The sequence below is a fragment of the Benincasa hispida genome, chromosome 2 (genome assembly GCF_027475165.1).
Source record: "Benincasa hispida cultivar pf3 chromosome 2, pf3_genome.v1.1, whole genome shotgun sequence".
In the NCBI taxonomy this organism is placed as follows: domain Eukaryota; kingdom Viridiplantae; phylum Streptophyta; class Magnoliopsida; order Cucurbitales; family Cucurbitaceae; genus Benincasa; species Benincasa hispida.
Window position 1 is genome coordinate 64,393,772 of NC_143479.1, and position 21,063 is coordinate 64,414,834.

The following is a 21,063-nucleotide window of genomic DNA, read 5'->3' on the forward strand; positions in this document are numbered from 1 at the left end:
ACTAACATCAATTTTAAAAAGATGCCACTTTTAGAAATTCACAAACGTAAAAAAACTTCCCTAAAATGTATTTTTTACATTAATATTATTATGTACATTTATATTTAAAAGAATGATAAGGGGTAATAAAGTAAATTAAACTTTGTCCCCAAAAAAATTTTTTAAAAAAATGAGGCTTGTGCATAAAATAATTTGTGTAAAAAAAAAAAAGCTTAGCCAATTGTGTAATACTGTGATTCACCTTATTGATTTAAGGCTATATGTATAAAATATACACACACTACCAACTTTCCATTCAAAATTTTGGAAAAATAACCTTTTCCTGTTTTTGTTTAGCAAAGATTGACCTAAATTGACTTTTACTATTGCCATCGTATACGCAACTTCAATCAGAAAAATATTAAAAATGACATTTAAATTCACTTCACAAACTAATACACTTTTTTTAAAACTCGTATAAATAATTTTTTTTATCCATCTTAGATTAATTGGCCACCAAGATTTGATTTAAAAAAAAAAAATTAAATCTTTTTTCTAAAATTAACAATTGTTTTAGGCATTTCTTCTCAAATTCTTATATCTTTTCAAATTTTCAAATTTTCTCTAAATTTAATTATCTTTACTAAATATTATATCAAATTATTAACTAATTTTTCAAATATTTTAGAGTAATTTCTGATTTTGACAATTATATGATTTTCCAAATTTTTAAATTAATTCAATATTTTAAATTTTGAGAATACCAAATTTTACAAAAATTTGAATAAGATTTGAGATATCTAAATAATTTAGACTTAACCATTTGACTTTCAACTCTTGTTTTTAAAAATTAAACATATTTCATCATCATTTTTTACCATGATGGCAAAATATAAACAAGAAAAATTTAAAAACAAAAGTAATGTCCATAATCTTAGTTTTAAAAACAAAAATAAAAAATAAAATAATTACTAAACAAAATCTTAATAATTAACTTTTCAAATTTCTCCTTGAAATGAGAAGAAAAAAGGAAACCATGTTTACCTCAAAAACAAGGTATAAGATCCTGTTATTAATTCTTCAATCTATAGGACTACCAAGAGTCTGGGTCATGATTCATAGTATCTTCTTCCAGCTTAATTATGTAAATGGAGAAATGATTTTAAACCATTGAAATTGTGCAACCAAATTCAAGAACCATAGATTGAAGATACATAGGAGGATTTCAAACAAAATTTGCATTCTTTCAACTAGAAACAGCCATTCCATTTAACTTCTAACTGTAAAAGGGAGTTGGTCATCATCATTCTTGAATCAAATCCACCAACAACCTCACATGGATATAAAATATATGCATCGAAACAAAGTCAAGATGACAAAGTACAGTAAGAGGAAGCAAATGCCACAGAAGCAAAACCCCATCTATTTCACAGATCACAAGAACTGTCATCTCGAGTAATGAAACAAACCCCAAAAAAGAAAACCAAAAGAAACCCTAAAATCTCTAAAATTCTTGTGATGCAGAACCAATATCACCCTTATCTTTACCAACCTTTTTGGGCAAAAGAGTCTGGTGAATGTTGGGCAAAACACCTCCATTAGCAATGGTTACAGATCCCAAAAGCTTACTCAATTCCTCATCGTTTCTCACTGCAAGCTGAATATGCCTCGGTACAATACGATTCTTTTTGTTGTCTCTAGCAGCATTACCAGCAAGCTCCAAAACCTAATTCCAAATGAAATCAAAATTAATAAAAATTAAAAATAAATCGAAGAGAATCGAAACAAAATTCCATCAGAATCACTGAGGATGTTGTTACCTCAGCGGCGAGATACTCGAGGACGGCAGATAAGTAGACCGGAGCTCCAGCGCCGACACGTTCGGCATACTTCCCGGCCTTGAGAAACCTAGCGATTCTACCGACGGGGAACTGGAGGCCGGCTTTGTGAGATCGGGAGACGGATTTGGTGGCTTTGGGTTTTCCTCTGCCGCCCTTGGTGGAACTGCCGGTGGAACTCATCGTTGAATCGGAGAAAAGTGATGGAATTTGAGAGAAAAGAGAGGAAAATCAGGAACCCTAATTTGGGATTTTCGAGAGAATTGGAACTTTAGCTATGAGTTTGATAGTGAGGGAGTAAGGGAAGAGTGAGGGCTTTGATATATATATATAAGAAGGGAGGAAGAGTTGTGATTGGCTGAGGGTGGGATCACGCGGATCGCCAGCGTGGTGATCTTTTTGAGACTCGCGGGAAAATTTTTTTGGAATTTTAATGAAAGAAAGTGACGCGGAAAAGTGGGATTTTGGGAGTGGGTCATTCTATTCATTTCGCGGTTTTTTTTTTCATGTCTTTTTTTTGTTTTTTAGATGTGAATGCTGACTTCAATTTGGTACTAATTTTAGGTAATGGTTAGAAATAGTAAAAAAAATTGCAACACTTCACATTAAGCACTCTTTTTTATTAATTGTTTTTTTTTAACATTTCTCGACGTCCACTCGATTGGATCGAGATTGAGTGATGTGAAGAGGATGTCCTCGTGTTACTTTTAGGACCAGTTACACATTTAAGGGTTGTTTAAGGTGCTGAGATGATATAGGATGTGGGGAGTTCTGATGTCTAAAGAGTTCTAATCGATATGAACGATTAAGTATGTTTAAGCACTGAGATGATATACGATATACGAAAAGAAAATGACAGTGATATACGAAACACGTTCTAAAAATAGACCCAAAAACAATTAAAATCCGTAAAATATGATAATGGGCCTCCAAATACTGAGATGATATAGGATGTGGGGATATATCATCTCATGTTGGGCCCCCAAACAGCGGTTAGGAAGCAATTGTTAGATTTCAATTCCCACATACAAATAAAGATGAACTCAATTAAGAAGATTAAATAAATAAAATCTAACCAATAAATTTTATAATTGGTTTCATATGGCACTACAAAGGGAATTTGGGTCATTGACGTGAGTTGAGTTGTTTGACCCACCAATTTGTGAAAGTTGTGTAAAATAACTCAACTTCACCTACTTCTACAAGGTTATTGAAGATTGCACCTTTATCAAGGAACTTCAACTTCTCCTACTTCTCTCTCTATCTCTCCAATGTATACAATAACTCCACCCAACATCCACCGTACATGACCAAATCTACAACAACCACCATCGTCGACTACTGTCAACTCACTCCAACGTTATGCTTCGACAGTCACCTCTAACAACTACCTTCAACGAAGACCACCTCCAGCAATCATCTCTAGTGACTACCTGCAATGTTCTATTCTATGGATTACCACCTCCCGTGGCCAACCACATGTTGATACTGCCATGAGTGCATCATATAAGGCTTTCAACTTTTTTGTTCGGCACCAAGGGTTCTACCAACTTGGCCAAGTCAGGGTCTAGTGCTGCTTTGATATAACTTGTTAAGGACAACATATCTCCAGATATCTACATAAATGTGTTGGGATGTATGACCTAAAGTCTCGTAGTTAATATGTTAATTGAAATAATGGTTTATTATTTTATATGCTATTATCCATTAAAGAAATATTCATTGTTATTTTATGAATTTTGAACAGCATGTGGTACACATACAGGTGGATCATGCTCAAGTAGTAACCTAAATGGTTTGTAGTATATGGATAAGGTTGGATGCATTATCCTGGTAACACTACGGATATGACCCACTTTGTAATTGTTTCAAAAGTTATAAAGTGTTACAAACGATTTGATCCTAATCGTTCTTGCGGAGACATATAAATGGAGGTATCCTATACAAATAGCTTGTATAAGACCTGACCCGCGAAATGATTAATCTCTCTTTATAACACTGTTGACTGAAGAAATTAACATTCCATAGGATGACCATAGGTAACTCGACCTCAATCCTAAGTGAGTTATGAATTATTGTCCATGAGAGCAGTCTTTTGATTTGTATGGGTGAAAGTGGCCTGATTCGATGATTCAATAAGCCTACCATTTGGAGATTTGTCTGAATAGGGAGCTAGAAACATAACTACACAAGATGAAACCCACTCATTCCCGTCGTTAGGGTAAATAGATGAATTACTCCCTTAAAGGTTGATTCCAGGTCTTGAACATTGAGCCTCATCCTCTCACTAGCCCGATAAGGATTAGTTTATAGTCATACTATAAATTGTTTGTTCATTAGAGGTATCAGTGATACTTAAGAAGTTAGATGTAACTACAAGGGGTAAAACGATAATTTAACCTAACTATAGTTATGAGCGATTCGTGAATGGTCGACTTACTGTTGCTTGGTTATATCCACTGATACATAAATATATATACAGTGCGAAGAGTGCAATCATGAGTCTTTAGTGAAATGACCTGCAGTTAATGAATGTCGATTGATTTAAATAAATAGTTTATTAATTAATCTTGTATCATTCAAGCTTATAATTCGTAGGTCTATAAGATTTTCTTGCTAGCTCACTAAGGACAAAACAATAATCAATTGATTTTGGATTAATTTAAATTTTTCAAAGTAAAAAGAGAATTAATTGTATAAGATGCAATTAATATAATGTATATAGATACACTATGAAATAAAAGTTGATTTTGATTGAGATCCAAAATTATACTTTAAAGTATGTGAGAGATAAATATTTGAATATGATTCATATTAAAAATATAGGTTATGTGAGAGGATGTTATTTTAATATGATTCAGGTTAAATTAAATATATGATATTTAATTAACTAATTAATTAATATTGATTTATTTAATTATATTAAATTTTGATTTAATATATAAATTTATTTAAATTTAAAACAATAACTCTCCAAGTTGGTGGAGGGGAGCTTAACTCCCTCTTCAACCAACTCACTCTCACATAAAAGAAAATGGAAAGATTTGTTTTTTTATTAATTTTTTTTCCAAGCATAGATCATAGACAGGCAAAAAGAAGAGTTATTTATGAGAAAAATTCTCTCTGTATATGTGATCTTCTTCCCCAAACATCTCACACACAAATCTCTCCCTATCAAATTAAGGAGTGTACACATCCTTGATTTTTGTCCGGAGAATAGCAAGGAAATCAAGTGGTGGTGTCTCACATTCGTGACTTGTTTGTTTGTGAGAGGCATTTTCCAGTTCGAAGGAGATCTTGCGTTCGTGTTGTTCCGTTTCGAGGAGAGGAATTACGAGAAGAAAAGTCTGTTGGGATTAGTTATTCTCATCCTTTTCTCCCTATAAACATGTAATTTATAAATATTTATCTTGTTCTTCTATAATTTCTCTATTATTTTCGTGTTTTTCAAATTGAATTGCATTGGCACATGCATTCACACACTTCTGTATGGAATTCCATTCCTTAAAAAATGGTATGATATTGTCCACTTCGGGCGTAAATCCTGATGCCTTTTATTCTTGGTTTCTCCCAAAAGTTCTCTTACAATTGGTGATAGTTATTCTCTCTTATATATCCATGATCATCTCCTTACCTAGCTAATGTGGAACTTTAATCTCATTCCCAACATGAACATGCATGCATAACAAACCATAACCTACAATTTGATATAAGATGTCATAAAAATCCCTAAACCCTTGATGACTTTTTTGTGTGCATATTGCACTCATATGTTCCACTAATGTGAAAGTATATGTAATTTTGTTGTTTATATGAAATAAGAGTATTTTGTCTACCTGAAGTACGATGGTTACATGTAAAAAATTGGAGAAAAAAAAAAAACCTTTTTGGTCATTGAATTTTGAAGAATATGTATATTTAGTCCCTCAAATTTTAAATTGGCCAATTTAGTCGGTGAGTTTTCAAGTATAGATTTAAAAGGTTTCTCTATTAAAAGAAATCATTAAATTTGATCATGTAAGTGATTAAATGTTGATGTGGCAAGATGAACTAGAAAAAATTTGTGTTTTTTAATCTTTCTCTCCCGCTGTTCGTCCTCGCTCTTTCTCTCTCATATTCTCTCTCCTCCCTCTCCCTTACTAAATTTTCATTAAAAGAACTGGAAAAAAAAATCTTTCATTCTCTCCTCCCTCATCTTGTCCGAACCCCCAGAAGAATGGAAAAGGATGGCCGTCTCTCTCTCTCATTCCTAATGGTTTGAATATGATAAAAACCCATTAGTTCCCTTTCCTCTCTACAGTTTCAAATATGGTCGTCTCTCCCAACCGAATACTCGTAGTTCTCAGTTGAATTTGGCATCAATGAGCAACTGGGGTCATGAGAAAATTGGTGGGAGAAAAGCGATCGTTAGAGCAAGTAGTTTGGGTGTTGGACTTTTTAAGGGGCTTTTAGTTTAGGTGCTAAAAATCTCACAGAAATCTTTGAAGGGGGGAAAATCTTCCTTCTGAAAAGCATGTGAAGCATTGGGAGAGTGAAACTTCAGGCAAAGCTAAAGAAAGATTAAGAGTTTCAAGCTTGGGCTTCTTTTTCCAGATTCTCCCTTTCAATCTCATCCTCGACCTCCCGCTTTGATTGGTTTTCCTATGGTGAGAGATGAGAGAGTATATGTAAAACAACAGATGGAAAGATTTTCTTCTTCTTTTCTTTTGAGTTTTATTTTTTTGAAAATTTAGCGAGGGAGAAGAGAGAATAAAGAGAAGAGAATGAGAGAAAGAAAGGGGACGAAGAGGGGGAGAGAGAGATTAAAAAAATAAGTTTTTTCAATCATCTTGCCACATCGACATTTAATCGTTTTTTATTCAAATTTAATGATTTTTCTAATAGATGGATCTTTTAAATCTATTCTTGAAATTTCGTGACTTAAATTGGTCAATTTAAAATTTGAGGGACTAAACGTACCTATTCCTTAAAACTCAATGACCAAAAAGGTATTTTTTTCCAATTAAAAAATATATGTGAAGATTTTAAGTTGATATCTCAATTGAGTGTTAAAAAATTGAGAAAACATGTGCAATTAAAGGGATGAACAAAAAGTTAAGAGAAAAAAAAACCATACCTTTTAAGATTAAAAAAACTGCACCAGATACTCATGATTTCATACACAAACTTTCTAATCCCACATACATATTAACTCCATTCTTCGTAATTCAAGTGAGCGTCCCAAATAGTCCCTACCAGATTAAATAGATTAAATTTTTTTAATAGTTCATTACTATGCAAGTTTTTTTTTTTTTTTTTTTTTTTTTTTTTTTTTATTTACGCTTTGGACTCTTATATGTCTTATTTGGAGTTATCAGGTTTATCAAAGTATTTATGCTTTTTGGCTAAGCATGATGGGTTTTAAAGGTTTAGGGGGAGCACTATACAATTGGTTTTTTGGAATTTTGAATTGGAATGAGTTTTTTCTTGTGGCCAAAACTGATTTTTCAACCTTTTTATAATTTTGAAATCTAGGTGGAGGCCAACAATAATAATTTTTACTCATGAACTTATCAAACAATATCAATTTTTACTCTTAACTTTCAATTATATCAAAATGTACTTAAAATTTAAATAAGTGTTGCAATATTAACTTGTAACATGAAAAAATGTTGCAATTTTTACCCCTTCGTGAATTTTCATTGATAACCGGTTAAAAAGTGACATTGATTATAAAAACAAAATAGTATAAAATTGATATGATTTCAACAAAAAGTGACATTGAAACTAAGCTTTGGTTGAAATTTCTTAGTGTTGACAATGATATTCAATACCTAATTCATACATTAACCAAACTTAACTTTGTGCCAAAAAGTTGATTTTTTTTTTTTTTATAGAAATAAGTGCTGAATTAAAAAAAGGGAGAAAATGTGTAACGCTTATCTGACTCTGGTGTATCATTTGTTAAATTCAACTTTTGGAGTAAAAAAATTGATACAACTTATTGATGGTAAAATCTGGACAAGGTAAATACACATCTAATCTTTGTGGCAACAAATGTGAATTTGTAATTTAGGAAAAAACGTAACCTACATGATGGAAAGACCTGCACATTGGTCTGGTACTTGCCACACAAGCTCCAATACTTAAGTTAGAAAGTGTATATGTATAGCAAGTAGGGAGTTTGAGTAATAGAATTGTCTTACTTCTACTGGAACTATCATGATGTATTTTTAAGTGTAGTTGACCTAGGACTTTTTCCTTGGGGATTTTGGGGTCATATTTGGCTTATCCTTCGACTAATTGGATTGAGTTGTCCATGGGGCGTGTCCTATTTGGCATTTTGTTAGGATCGGCCTCGGCCAAGTCGAACACCTTCTTTTAGTTCTATTTCAAGCCTAAAATGATCTCTTGGGTTAGGGCATGTGTGAAGCATGCCTATTAGGTAATTGATGAGGCCCAGGCGAGCACTATGGCTTAGGCTAAAGCCCAATCCAAAATCTTTTTATAGGTTCATTTTGGCCTTAAGTTGTCACTTTTTGACCCAAATCATGTTATATTTTTTTACTTTGTTATTTTTCTTTCTTTAGAAGTCAATTATGACCTTTGGTCCAAAGTCACCCATAACACAACTAAACATTGATATAACTTTTAGAGTAAGGATGATTGGTTCTCACCTGAGTGTCTACGAACATTTGGTAAGGAGTTTGTTGTTGGTATTGGTCTTACTGCCCCATCTCCCCTTATTGCCTCTCTTCTTCCTCATTGGTTCTCGCTTGTTGTTTAGCAATTGAAAACTTAATGTTGATGCACCCTAGTCTAATGAGAGAGGAAAGGGTAGTTTGGGATGGATTGCCTGGATCATAATGGAAGCATGACATTGGGTGGTTGTAAGTACATTTTAAATAGATGGAGCGTTAGCATGCTTGAACCTGAAGCATTGGTGGAAGGGTTGGTTGCCATTGAGAATGAGTGATCCAAATCGAACTTACCACTTGATGTCGAATCAGATGTGTTAGATGTTATCAAGCTTCTCAATAGGGAAGAGATGTCTTTTGCTGGAATTAGGGTCCTTGTTGAGGAAATTATTGAATTTTAAAAATGTTGCAAATATTTTGCATTTTTATCATTGTTAAATGAGAAATTTTGGATCAATCATAAATTATCACGCCATTTCTCAAATTAAATAGAAAATTACAAATGATTGAATTTGAGAATGATTAAAAGTTGACATGTGACCCAAATTGAAATAGAAGATATAAGTTGAAAAATCCTTATAATTTCATATGATTTCATCGTGACCGATTGGATCACATAGAATGATTTGATAATAATATTTAGGGCTAAAGTCCAATCGAATAAAAAAAAAACCTTAATTTGGTTCAATGGTCAACTTAAACCCGAATTCATTTAGTTGAGCCCAACGGAACTCAAGTCCATAAATGAGTTATCAGATGCTGAAATTTAAGATTGTAGAATTTAGAGAGAATTCTCCCAACAAGTTCTCGGAAGACATGGACATTAGGATTAAGTACTAAAGATTGAATCACATCCACATAAATCAACATAACAAATTCAACTCCACGAAACTCGTTTCTTGAGAAACATCATATGACTAGTCACAATCTAGAGGAGGACAGAGTGGCTTGTGCTAGAACGAATTTGGCATCCTCTTAAGGTTATTTTTTGATTTGGAAATATATTTTCCCTCCCATTTGTAATGAGACTTTAGAGTAGTGGATTTTTTTCTCTTGTCCTCGTGTTCTTGCTTAAAAAAATCATAGGTGTGTAAATTTTTTTTGACCGATTACAAAAACCACCCCTGAAGTAGGTGTGGTAGTTGCAATTACACTTTCAAACCTTCTATCGTAAAAATTGAGGTCTCAAATTTATACAAATATTAAAATTAGGCCTTCAAACTTGCATAATGTAAAATTTGGACTCCCATACATTTTTAATAACAAAATTCGTACCCTCAAACTTAAACATTTGTTAAAATTAGACCCTTAAACTTGTAAGAATAAATAAGGACAAAATGCATTTTTGGTCTATGAGGTATGAAGTTGATGTCTATTTAGTCCCTCAAGTTTTCAAATTAACATTTTAGTCCTTGAGGTTTAAGAAATAGTTCTAAATGGTCATTGAGATTACTTGAACCGTTAGCTGACTAATGATAAAATGATGTGGGTAGTAAAAGAATGAGTTGGCTAGTTGATTCGGTAAACTTTACTAACTTACCATTTTTTTTAAAGATATGGACTGTTTCCTCTTTTCTTCTTCTCCTATCATCTTCTTCAACTTTTTTTTTTGCAAACTTCCATTATATATTGTTGCTTCTTATCTATCTTAAATTAATCATCGACATTTTATGTCAGAGGAATGAACAAATCTGTTTTGGATTTCGGGAGAGTTCAATATGATTAATGATAAATAAAAGAAAAAGGAAAAAAATGGACAAGATTCGAACAAGGGTTCTTGAAAAATTGTGCATACAAAAAAAATGTAGGGACAAAAATGAAATCAACCGAGTTGAGTTCCAAGTTTGGGGCGTGTCAATTTGTAGAACTATAAAGTGGCAGCTTTCGTGGTGCTTCCCCAACCAATCTCAAATCCAAATCCAACCCAATTCAATCTTCAAAACCCGCTCCCATAAAGTTTACATTGTGAGTCTTTAAAATTAACTAAATTTTATCTTGGTCGAATTTTCAATCTTCGACTTATTTATAAAAAAAAACAACAATATTTTCCTAAATAGTTTATAAAATGACAATATCCTTTAAAATTTTCCCATGCAAGTTACCAATAGGCCAAAGTTGCATTTAAATAAATAAAAGAGATAGTATTATATAAAACAGAAACGGAACAAAGAGAAATACTTTTTCTAATTTCTTAAATTTAGTCATGTTTTTAGAAACATTTCTGAAATTTTAAAAACAAGAAATGAGAATAGTTATCAAATAAGTTCGTTTATTAAAAAATAAGAAACAAAAAATGAAAACGTTATCGGTACTAATCACATCATTTTATCATTGATCAATTAATAATCCAAATAGTCTTAGAGACCATTTAGAATAATTTCTAAAACCTCGGGTACTAAAGTGTTTATTTGACGGATAAATAATTTAGTTTCATTCCTAATCTTTTGTAATTTACAACCCCTAACCCAAAAAAAGAAAAAATAAAAAAATGTTGATCTGGCACTGCCCTAGGCAGCGAACAGCCATATATGGTTGAATTGGATTCATCGGCAACGTGTCTCCGTGCTCGGCGATGGAGAAGAAGCCGAAAAGTAAGATTAAGACCACAAATTCAGAGCTTCCACCTGATATCCTTCAGCTAATCTTCTCAAAACTCCCCTTCTTCAATTTGCCCACTTGCAGGCTCGTCTCTGCAACATGGAATAATCTAGTTTTATCTTGTAAGTTCGATCCTTCAATCTCCATTTCCAATCTCTTCTTTGCCCATTTTTATTCCTGTCGTGACCGTAATCTCCATTGTGTGGACTTGGATCCTCAACATTTGGAAGGAATGAGTACTGTTGCCTCATTCACTTTCCACCCTAATGTTTCTTCCGGTTCTTGTAAAATCTCGATTATCAATTCCTGTTCTGGACTCATTTCTCTTCTTATCACCAAAAGAAGAAGACGAGGACATAGACCTGGTGTTGTTTGTGTATTGAATCCCATGACTAATGAATATTTCAAACTTCCCACCTTCAGATCCAAAGGGGATAGCGTTAAAGACTATTTTTATGGATTAGGGTTTAGTCCTAGAACAAAGCAGTACAAATTAGCAAGAACCCATTATGTATGTCATGAATTCATTGTTGAGATTTTTGCATTTGGTACAAGTTGTGAATGGACCCCTGTTGGTTCAGTGCCTTATTTCCTCAATGAATACCACGGTGTTTACTTCAATGGAGGTCTCTATTGGGTTGGAGGTCAGCAGCTACCTAATGCTGGATTAAGTGATGTTATTTACCGTTTGGATTTAGAAGATGACAAATTTAAGCAAATTTCTTTTCCCTTAGATGGGGATGATGAGGGTGATTTTCCTTACATTGGAGTCTATAATGACACTCTTTATCTAACTCTTTGCTGTGGGGATTTCGAGTACCATGTGTGGAAGATGGAAGAAGATTTTTCGTGGATTAAAGAATTTGTTCTTGCTCTACCAGAAAATGTGCATCATTCTCTCCCTCGTCATCATCCTATAGGATATTGTCTCCAGCTTATCAAAGCCTGTGAAGATGGGAACATCTTGTGTCTTTGTGCTGGACTCTATTTGATATTGTATGACCCCAAAACTGAGACGACGGAGTTATTGACTGATCAAGATTTCGAAATTAAGAAACATATGTGGGTTTATCAGATTGACTCCTTCAATTTTAATTCTCTCCATAACATTTTGGCAGGAAAGTGTTGAATGATTTTGTTTTTGGAGAAAATTCATGTAATGAGTATTTATATATGGTACGTGTCCTGTGTAGTTTTGATTCATCAGTATACTGTATAATATATACTTCTACTTTATAATCTAGCAAGGTTTAAACCATGATAAGGTTATTTAAACTTTCCTCTATCTCTACCATGTGTGCATTAATTCATCTTATATTATTTGAGATTTTATTCCAAACTCCATCCGCTCAGATATACACTGCAGATCATTAGAGGGAAGGAGAAATAATGATGGGTTTCTTTTTGGGAATTGAGGAGATGGAGAAGATAGTGTCTTTGTTTAAAATATGAGTTCGATTTGTTTTGGTCACAGGTTTCATAGTTCATTGGGCTTGCTCTCTCTCTCTCTCTCTCTCTCTTTTTTTCCTAGTTCTGTTGCTTACCTTAATTAGAAAACTCAGTAGTTTAGAGTGTTTGAATTCAGTATGTTATTCTTTTAATACAAATAATTGTATCATTGCTAGTCATAAAAACTAGAAATTCTTCTCTGTCATGATTTTGATTAAGTTTCCATCCTCGCTTAAAGCTTTAACTAATCTCAGTATATAGGAGGGAGTGGTGCCACTTGCTCAGGGTGGATAAATAAGCATGGAGGGTAGAGTTTTACTTTTTAGTTTTGTTTCGCTCAAGCGCAATAATCTTATGGAGCTTAAGTGCAAAGCATAAAAAAGAAAAAGAAAAAGCACGGGCTCTTTTTGTGAGGTACACTACATATAACAATAATACACTAAGAACAGACAAAATAGTTGAAGTGCAAATAAGAAAAAAAGGCCTCTAAACGCAAGAAATTCTGCATTTATGCTTAGTAAATTTGATTTTCTAGTTAATAAAGAAGGAAAAATCCAAATTATTGATATTTTTGAGTTTTTCAAGTTACAAATTGTCCCTGGCTTCTCTTTTTTGACATATCATTCTTCTATCTTCTTCAACAGTTCTTCAAATGACTCTCAAAAGGTATTTGTAGATGACTTGGAAGTTGTCTCAAAGGTATAATTCATGGTATCCAGGAGAAGCCATTCTTTTGAATTTCAGAATCATGATGATGTAAGGTCCCAAATTACACAAACATATAGTGAAAGCCTAGAAGGGATAAAAAGAGAGAGGGTTGGTTTTTGTTAAAAGTTTGGCAAAGGTTTTGGGTAGAGAGATTCCCAACTCTCTAGAAATAGTTGGTGGTGTCTTTTTTGCTGTCCGCCATTCTCTTTGTTGTAAATCTAGGGTGTATTTGGAATACATTTTAAAGTGTTTAATTTAAAAAATAAGTTATTTTTAAAAAAATTGAAATGTTTAGTAACTACTCAAAATAGTTTTTTCAAGTGTATTTTAATTAGTTTTTATCAAAAGTGTTTAAAAAAATTGAACTTTTTTTAAAAATATATTTTTTTCTTAAGTCAATCTAAGTGGGTCATTTATAGTTTGCTCTCTAATTATTATCATTGATTGATATAAGAGTATGATAGGATTGCTATTAAGATAGAAATGCTATTATGACTATGATAGTAATTAGTTAAAGTGTTTGTTGGAAAAGTTTGGTTATATGCATCTTTGGTGGTCATTCTTTTCTCGGCGAAAAGAAAGAATTTTTTGTTTGCTTTTAATGGAGTTTACTTTTGGTTTCTTTGGGGCGAAAGGAATGGAAAACTCGAGCTTTTGTATTAGTGTCAACGAATATCACGTTTTTTCTTACTTTTTATATTAGTGATAATTTTAACATATTCGCATTTAAACTATTTCTCTAAGGATTTGACCCTTGAATATTTTTCAAGTATTTCTTACATTCATAGAGTGTATACTTGCATTAGATGATAACTTTCTCTTGTCATAATTATTTAGTCTTAAAAATTAAAGTTATTGGTTAAAATATACGAGATTATTGTGATAATTCGTGATAAAATGAAGAAACTAAGCTGAAATCAAGTCAATAACTTATTAAGATCATGTTGTATGAAAGAGGAGTACATGAGTGTTAAAAAGACATTTTTGTTCGAGTCTTGTAACTTTTGAGATTTTGTGCATAAATTACACAAAAGGCATGTGGATGATTAGGGTTTTTTCCTTTTTTTTTTTTAAAAAAATTCAAATAAAATTAATGATTAAGTAATTAATTTGATATCCCCAATATATTTAATAATATACTTATGTTAAATTACATCAATTTATTTCCTTCAACTTAATTAGGATTCTCATGAATAAAAAAGTAATCAAACATACAAAATATGTGTAAAACATTGTTTATCCAAACATAGATATTTAATATTCCAAACATTTAACTACCAATATTTAATATTCATTCAAACAAAATTCATGTTTAAATTTAGTTCATTTTCCCCCCTCAAACTTTGGTGGGTTACTTCCTCCTCAATAGTCTAGGGGTATAAAAGGGGAAAAGTGATTGACACTGAGTTGAATCAGGAAAAACATGGTAAAAACTATTAACTAATAACAAGATGATATAAAAGGACCTATGACTTTTCTATGCAGTAATAATGCTTGATTTCTTGAATGCTTCAATGATCTTCAAATTGATCGAGGTTAGGCCATGTTTACTAATCCATATTTAAAATTGATATAATCATAAAAAGCTTCTATTGATAGATCAATCATAATGGGTCATATTCGCAAACGTAATTAATATGTTTCTAATCATGTTTATTTAGAATTATGAATTTATCACTTACTCTCATCATTACTATTTGACTCTAACAATAACGATAATTGTAACAATCAATCTCATTTTTTATTACATATTTGTAAATAGACTCCACATGTGGGTAAGCAACAAAGGTAATCAAATGGAACTCATTTTTTAGATTACCTTTCATTATCATTTTGTAAGTTCATCAACAATGCTGGTTTGGCCCACTTTGCGTGCACCACCATCCAAGACAATTGCTTCACTCAACTACATTTGCTTGTTAACAAGATGAGTAGCGACGACATGGTTATTCAAATATCAAGAAAATCAGTTTTCACATCTCCATTCCCTGCAAACAGTTTTCAATTGCATCGATACAGAGCCCGATTGGTTTCCCAAGTGCCATGGCCTCTGCGAGTCTTGATCTTGTTTCACAATGCCGGGACATTATGAATGCCGTGTTCGTTGCAGCCCATTTTAAATGAATATCAGCTTCAGATTTTGAAAAGCCAAGCCATGTAAGAACACTCCCAAGCTGTTGTAAATAACACCATGAAATAGGGTAGTGGAAAATGGAAATGAAAAAGAGGAAGTTGCTTGATTTTACCTTGAGTATATCTGCTAGATGGCCATCAGAATTTCCAGCAACTAGAAGCTCAGCCACTAAACCTCCTAATGTTACACATGAAAACTGGTTCAATGTCTGAAACAATTGAGCAAAACAAAATCATCTTCAAAAATAATTCTTTTCCATCGTCATTGATGAATGAATATTTTTCTTTGAGTTACAGGCTGTAATGCAGTTTTTAGAAATTGCTTTCAGCAATATGTAAGCTTAAGATCATTAAAACTCATGAATTTTCAATGTTATATCTTTCTCAAAAGGTTGGATGAGTTAAAAGAACCTATTCCAATGAGTCAAAGCCCACAAAGAGAAAGTCAATGAAGGCTTTACTCAATAGCATGTAAAGTAAGATGTGTGAACTTTTCACCTTTGAGGAAATTCTGCCTTCATTTGCCTGCAATATACAGAACAGATTAAGGTTATATTCATAATGCATTTCGAGAAAAATTGAAGTGTTTGGCAACAGACTCAAAATAGTTTTTAAAGTATATTTTCAATATTTTTTTTTTGTCAAAAATGTTTAAATAAAAATGAATTTTTTAAAAAACAAATTTTTCTTAAACCAATCCAAACGGACCCTAAAACTTTTAAAATCAGGGTTGATATATTAAAAATAAACCACATCCCAATAAATTTATTACACGAGTTTTGAAAACATGAGATTCAATGGAAGCATATTTATATTTTATGTTTTCAGATATGTGCTTGTTAGCAAATTCAGAAATTGAATTTTAATTTAAACAATTGTTTAAAATGTGTTGGATACTATATATTTATAGATCATAAAACTAGTTGTAGTTACCAACTACTATTTAGTTGACAATAAAGATTTATCTTAAAAAATTTATATAATTATTATTCTGAAATATTATATAATTCATAATATATTACATAATATATATTATATTTTTTAAAAAGATAAGTTGGACTTATAACATGATATATTGTATTTCTAAAATGTTTTATCTTTATTTTTATGCATTTTGAAATTTAAAATTCAAAATTTGGATAAAATGAAAATATAAAAATTTATAATGTTCTTATCGGCTTTGAGAATTTCCATGCCATTAGAGAAAGGAAAAGAGGAAAGCAAAGGTGAATAGCTTTGAAAACTGACATTAGCAAAACTTATGAGAGAGTTGAATGGAGATATCTTAGGGAAGTAATGAGGACCTTGGATTTCACCCATTGTTGGATTTCTCGTCATGAAATGTGTCGAGTCAATCAACTTTGAGGTGCTTCTTAATGGAGTCCCTAGAAGGAGGTTTGGGCTTCTAGAGGCCTGAGACAAGGGGATCTCTCTCCCCATATCTTTTTCTTTTGTGTGCTGAAGGGCTCTGTGTGCGTCTTGACGGGGAAGTTGCTAACTCTTTCATTTCTGGTATTTAATTAAATAAAAGTTGTCCTATTGTATCTCATATGTCCTTTGCCGATGATAGTGTTTTTTTTTTCAAAGACTCGATGCAAGAGTGTTTTGCTATAAAGAAAATTTTGCAAGATTACAAACATTAATAGGAACAAATCAACATTCATTGCCAGTAGAAACGTCAGCCAAAATAGACTTCAAGAGATTAACTCCTGTCTCGAAATTAATTATGTGGAGTCCTTTGGGCTTTATCTTGGGCTTCCTTCCCTCAACAGACGAAACAAGAGTCAGATGTTCGGTGAGGTCAAGAACAAAGTGTGATGGGCGGTTTAGAACTGGAAAAGTAAAATGTCCTCGACAAGGGGAAAAGAAGTTTTGATCAAAGCTGTAGTCCAAGCTATTCCTAGTTATTACATGAGCTGTTTTAGGCTTCCTGAATGTTTGTGCGATAAGCTCAATGCTTTGTGTAGCTGGTTTTGGTGGGGTTCATCCGAGGAGAAGAAAATCCATTGGACAAGCTGACATCGCCTTGGTCAGAGCAAACAAGATGGTAGTATGGGATTCAGATATTTTAGCATCTTTAACCAAGCTATGTTGGCGAAGCATAGTTATAATATTGTGAGAAACCCAAACAGCTTATTATCGAGAATTTTAAAGGGTCATTACTATCCTAGTAATGACATTCTTAAGGCGGGGTTAGGTGCTAACCCAACCTTCACTTGGAGAAGCATTCACTGGGGGAGAGATTTGTTTCGCAGAGAGGTTACAGATGGAGAAAGGGAAACGACATATATTTTTATTACTTACGATCCTTGGATCCCAAACTCAAGTTCTTGTAGGGCGTGTGTCGTTAAAGAAGATTTCAGGCTGAAACGAGTGGTCGATCTTATTACTCCGGAAGGAGATTGGAATGTTGACCTGGTTAATGAGGTTTTTCTTCCCTATGATGCAAAGGACATCCTTAATATTCCTATGGGGTTTGTTCGTGTGAGGATAAGATCATTTGGAATTTGGATAAGAAAGGAAAGTTCACTTCAAAAGCACATATCATTTGGGAATTCAATTATTTGAGTCCATATCGGCCTCCTAATCATCCAAAGATAAGCTCGAAAATTTCTGGAAGGCGGTGTGGGACTTTGATGCTTTGCCAAAGATCAAGATCACCAGATAGAAAATTATTAACAATATCATTCCTACGTCTTGTAATCTTTCTAGAAAAGGAATTGTCACTAACATTTCTTATTCGTTTTGCAGGGCTTACAAGTAAACAACTTGCCACCTGTTTTTGGGAATTTAAGGTTTCTAAGAAGATTTGGAATATTTTCTTCCCCTCTAATGTTCGTCTGTTTTTTATGGGCAAGACTTTCTGAAATACTTGTGACTACTGGGAGTGCCTAAAGGAGATTAATCCTAAAGAGTAGATGGAAAAAATCCTGACTTTGTTATGGTGCATCTGGAACCAAAGGAATGTTATTCGCTTCAACCATGAATCTTTTGAAGATAGAGACATTATCTTGACTGTCGAAGCGTCTTTTGAAGCTTACTCGGGTAAGTCTCTCCCTGTTTCTCTTCCCACTCTGATCCCAATCAAGGGAATGGCGGTTGGAAAGCCCCTGAGGAGGGTTGCTGGAAGTTGAATGTTAATGCGACGTGGTCGGACTCTTTGCAATGTGGTGATTTAGGCTAGATTGTGCGTGATTATCTTGGAACTCCTATTTGGGTGGATTCAAGCATATCAATCATAATTGGGGGATCAAGGTGCTTGAGGTGAAAACAATGGTGGAAGGCTTGATCGAGGTCTACAGGCATTGGAAGGGGCAAAATCCTCTGATGGTGGTCGAATTAGTTTCTCTTGAGGTGGTAAATTATTGAACTGTCTGGACTCTCATTTGCCGAAAGTTGATATTTTTGTGAGGGAGGCCCTTAGCCTTGCAAAGTTTGTTAATATCTATAATTTTTGTAAGGTTCCTAGAGAGGAGAACAAAGTTGCTCACAATCTTGCTCCTTTGGCCTCCTCTTCTGGTTCCTCTTTGGTCTGGAAAGACACCTTTCCAGCATCTGTTCATCCCCTTACCCTGAAGAGGTGTGATTTGTTTGGGATTGGTTTGTATTGTTTGTTTCAAAAAAATAAAAGAATAAAAATTTGTTTTTAGAATTTGTACTATTTGGATCAGAAACAAAATTTAAGTTATCTACCAAAACATATTTACTGAACTAGTGAATTTGAAAACATAAAACAAAATCCAGATTTTCTACCAAACAAGTCCTTAAATGTTGGGCTTCACCTCAATCCGTCATTTGAAAAAAAATGTTGTGACATTTTTTTTTTAAAAAAATTGATATTTAATTATTTTATTTTATCTTCTTGTGTAAAGGAAAGGGAAACATGGGACTAGACTGCACCTATTCATTGCTCAAACAATTATTTGGTATTGTTTCTATGACCAGAAAACCATTAGAAATCTCACCCTGTTATGAAAATTTCTGATATCAGCATTTTCCCCCAAAATCTTAACTGAATCAATCTGCATGGAGGGATAAAAGTAAAGCCATAAGAATTTCTATAGTTGTTGATTAGAATGAACATTAGTTTGCTTCAAACTTTTTTAATAAACCTTCATGGGATTGTATTGAATTATAAAATCCCACATGCTAAATCAATCAGGTAGAAAGAGCATAACAAATTGCAAAAATCAGCTCTTAACAGGCATTCATAATGTATCATATTTCTTTGAAACAGTAAAGCAAAAACCAAAAATTGTCTTAAGAAGATTTTCTAAGAAGCCTTATAGATCAAATATAGAAAGAAAGATCCAAGAACTCCATGGAGAAACCCAGTTTCAATCTTGATGAAAACAGCTGATATAGACAGAGTGAAAAGGATCTTACTTCCCCAAGAAATTCAAAGCCAACAAATGAAACTTTTCCTTGAAACAGTAAGGCAAAAACCAAAAGGTGTCTTAAGCAGATTTTCTAAAGAAGCCTTATAGATCAATCAAATGTATAAAGACAAACCCAGGGACTCCATGAAGAAACCCAGTTTGAATCTTGATGAAAACAGCTGATATAGGCAGAGTGAAGAGTATCTTACTTCCCCAAGAAATTCAAAACCAACAAATGAAACTTTTCCTTCAGCAAATCTGTTTTGGTTCAGAGCTTGAATGCTTGGCACCTCATATTCTTTTGGAAGAACACCCATCAAATAGCCAACAAGAAAGTGGCCAGCTTCATGCTGCAAGCATAATGCCAACTTCCAATTACATATATACAAACTCGGTGACAATAGTAAAAACATCTATGAAAGAATCAGAAAATTTAGCTCACTTTACTTGTGCACAAATGAAGTGTTCTTCTTCTTCACAACGAGAAGAATGTCTACCATCAGCAACTAAACTCTGTAGCTTTTCAGCAGAGATCTGTAAAAGAACAAACAGAGAGTGTAGTTCTTGAAGCAGAAATGAAGAGTCATCAATAACACCAAAATCTTCAGAAACGAAAACTCGCATAACAAGAAGCAAGGAATGTACCTTCTCAAGTAAAGATATCTGAAGACATTGTTGAATTGAATCCAGAATCGAAACCACCAATGGTTGAAGGGCTAAAATGTCCTTCCTATTGAGCTCCGGTTCGTCCATTTCTGAACGTCTCTTGATTATCTACGCCATTTTCAATCAGATTTCGAAGATAAGAATTACTAATCAATGGATGTTTTGACAGAAGAATCTCTCAAACTCGAGATACACAGAGAGAGAGAGAAAAGGATGACCTGTTTGGCGGCACCGAAAGCACGAAGGCCATAGGGTTTCCCTTGCAATTGCTTAACTAACGAAAGAGCGGATTTGTATTGACGCTTCGAGAGTGCTCGATCCACAAGCTTCAGAGCACGACGCCGTTTCACTGCACCATCACCAGATTCTCCTCGTTTCACCGATGAAATGACTTCTCCGGTCACCGGAATCCTCCGATGAAACTCTAAGTTGAAAGTGAAATCGTAAACAGCAGCAGTGAAGAACATATTACATAACTCTCCCGTTTGGCGTTTCCCGAGAAAGAAAGGAAAAAGAAGTTAATCCACAACCACAAGACAATTTTGGAGAATATACGACGTCGTTGTCAATTCAGCTTCTTGAATTTCCAAATTATTCACAAATTATCCATAGCCGTGAGTGTGAGGTCGAAAACGA

General features: G+C 33.3%; 3 protein-coding genes across 4 annotated transcripts; 1 reads left to right on the forward strand and 2 right to left on the reverse strand.

Annotated features, from left to right (window-relative positions):
- Nucleotides 1-1,202: 1,202 nt before the first annotated feature.
- Nucleotides 1,203-2,132, reverse strand: GAMMA-H2AX (gamma histone). The gene is made up of 2 exons (XM_039022693.2): nucleotides 1,800-2,132; nucleotides 1,203-1,705 (listed from the first exon to the last, which is right to left on the reverse strand). Exons 1-2 carry the CDS (start codon nucleotides 1,998-2,000, stop codon nucleotides 1,484-1,486), a joined length of 423 nt encoding a protein of 140 aa, XP_038878621.1. The 5' UTR covers nucleotides 2,001-2,132; the 3' UTR covers nucleotides 1,203-1,483.
- Nucleotides 2,133-10,932: 8,800 nt separating this feature from the next.
- LOC120072178 (F-box protein At3g07870-like) lies at nucleotides 10,933-12,367 on the forward strand. Its single transcript, XM_039024586.2, has one exon. The coding sequence runs from the start codon at nucleotides 11,067-11,069 to the stop codon at nucleotides 12,219-12,221; it is 1,155 nt and encodes a 384-aa protein (XP_038880514.1). The 5' UTR covers nucleotides 10,933-11,066; the 3' UTR covers nucleotides 12,222-12,367.
- Nucleotides 12,368-14,968: 2,601 nt separating this feature from the next.
- On the reverse strand, nucleotides 14,969-21,058 carry LOC120071224 (translation initiation factor 3 subunit I). 2 transcript variants are annotated; one of them, XM_039023356.2, is made up of 8 exons: nucleotides 20,646-21,058; nucleotides 20,407-20,535; nucleotides 20,209-20,295; nucleotides 19,971-20,111; nucleotides 19,348-19,404; nucleotides 15,881-15,907; nucleotides 15,496-15,591; nucleotides 14,969-15,380 (listed from the first exon to the last, which is right to left on the reverse strand). In XM_039023356.2, the coding sequence occupies exons 1-8, from the start codon at nucleotides 20,892-20,894 to the stop codon at nucleotides 15,366-15,368; spliced, it is 801 nt and encodes a 266-aa protein (XP_038879284.1). In that variant the 5' UTR covers nucleotides 20,895-21,058; the 3' UTR covers nucleotides 14,969-15,365. The 2 variants fall into 2 exon arrangements, with proteins under 2 accessions (XP_038879284.1, XP_038879283.1); XM_039023355.2 differs by having other exon boundaries at nucleotides 14,969-15,423.
- Nucleotides 21,059-21,063: the final 5 nt, after the last annotated feature.

What these genes read in the sequence shown, in the direction of transcription:
- GAMMA-H2AX (XM_039022693.2), bottom strand. Translation starts at nt 2,000, where the DNA reads ATGAGTTCCACCGGCAGTTCCACCAAGGGCGGCAGAGGAAAACCCAAA. An exon ending in TCGAGTATCTCGCCGCTGAG is followed by an intron (nt 1,706 to 1,799) that starts GTAACAACATCC and finishes ATTTGGAATTAG; the next exon opens with GTTTTGGAGCTTGCTGGTAA.
- LOC120072178 (XM_039024586.2), top strand. Translation starts at nt 11,067, where the DNA reads ATGGAGAAGAAGCCGAAAAGTAAGATTAAGACCACAAATTCAGAGCTT.
- LOC120071224 (XM_039023355.2), bottom strand. Translation starts at nt 20,894, where the DNA reads ATGTTCTTCACTGCTGCTGTTTACGATTTCACTTTCAACTTAGAGTTT. An exon ending in AAGGCAGAATTTCCTCAAAG is followed by an intron (nt 15,592 to 15,880) that starts GTGAAAAGTTCA and finishes CAATTGTTTCAG; the next exon opens with ACATTGAACCAGTTTTCATG. An exon ending in ATCTAGCAGATATACTCAAG is followed by an intron (nt 15,424 to 15,495) that starts GTAAAATCAAGC and finishes TATTTACAACAG; the next exon opens with CTTGGGAGTGTTCTTACATG.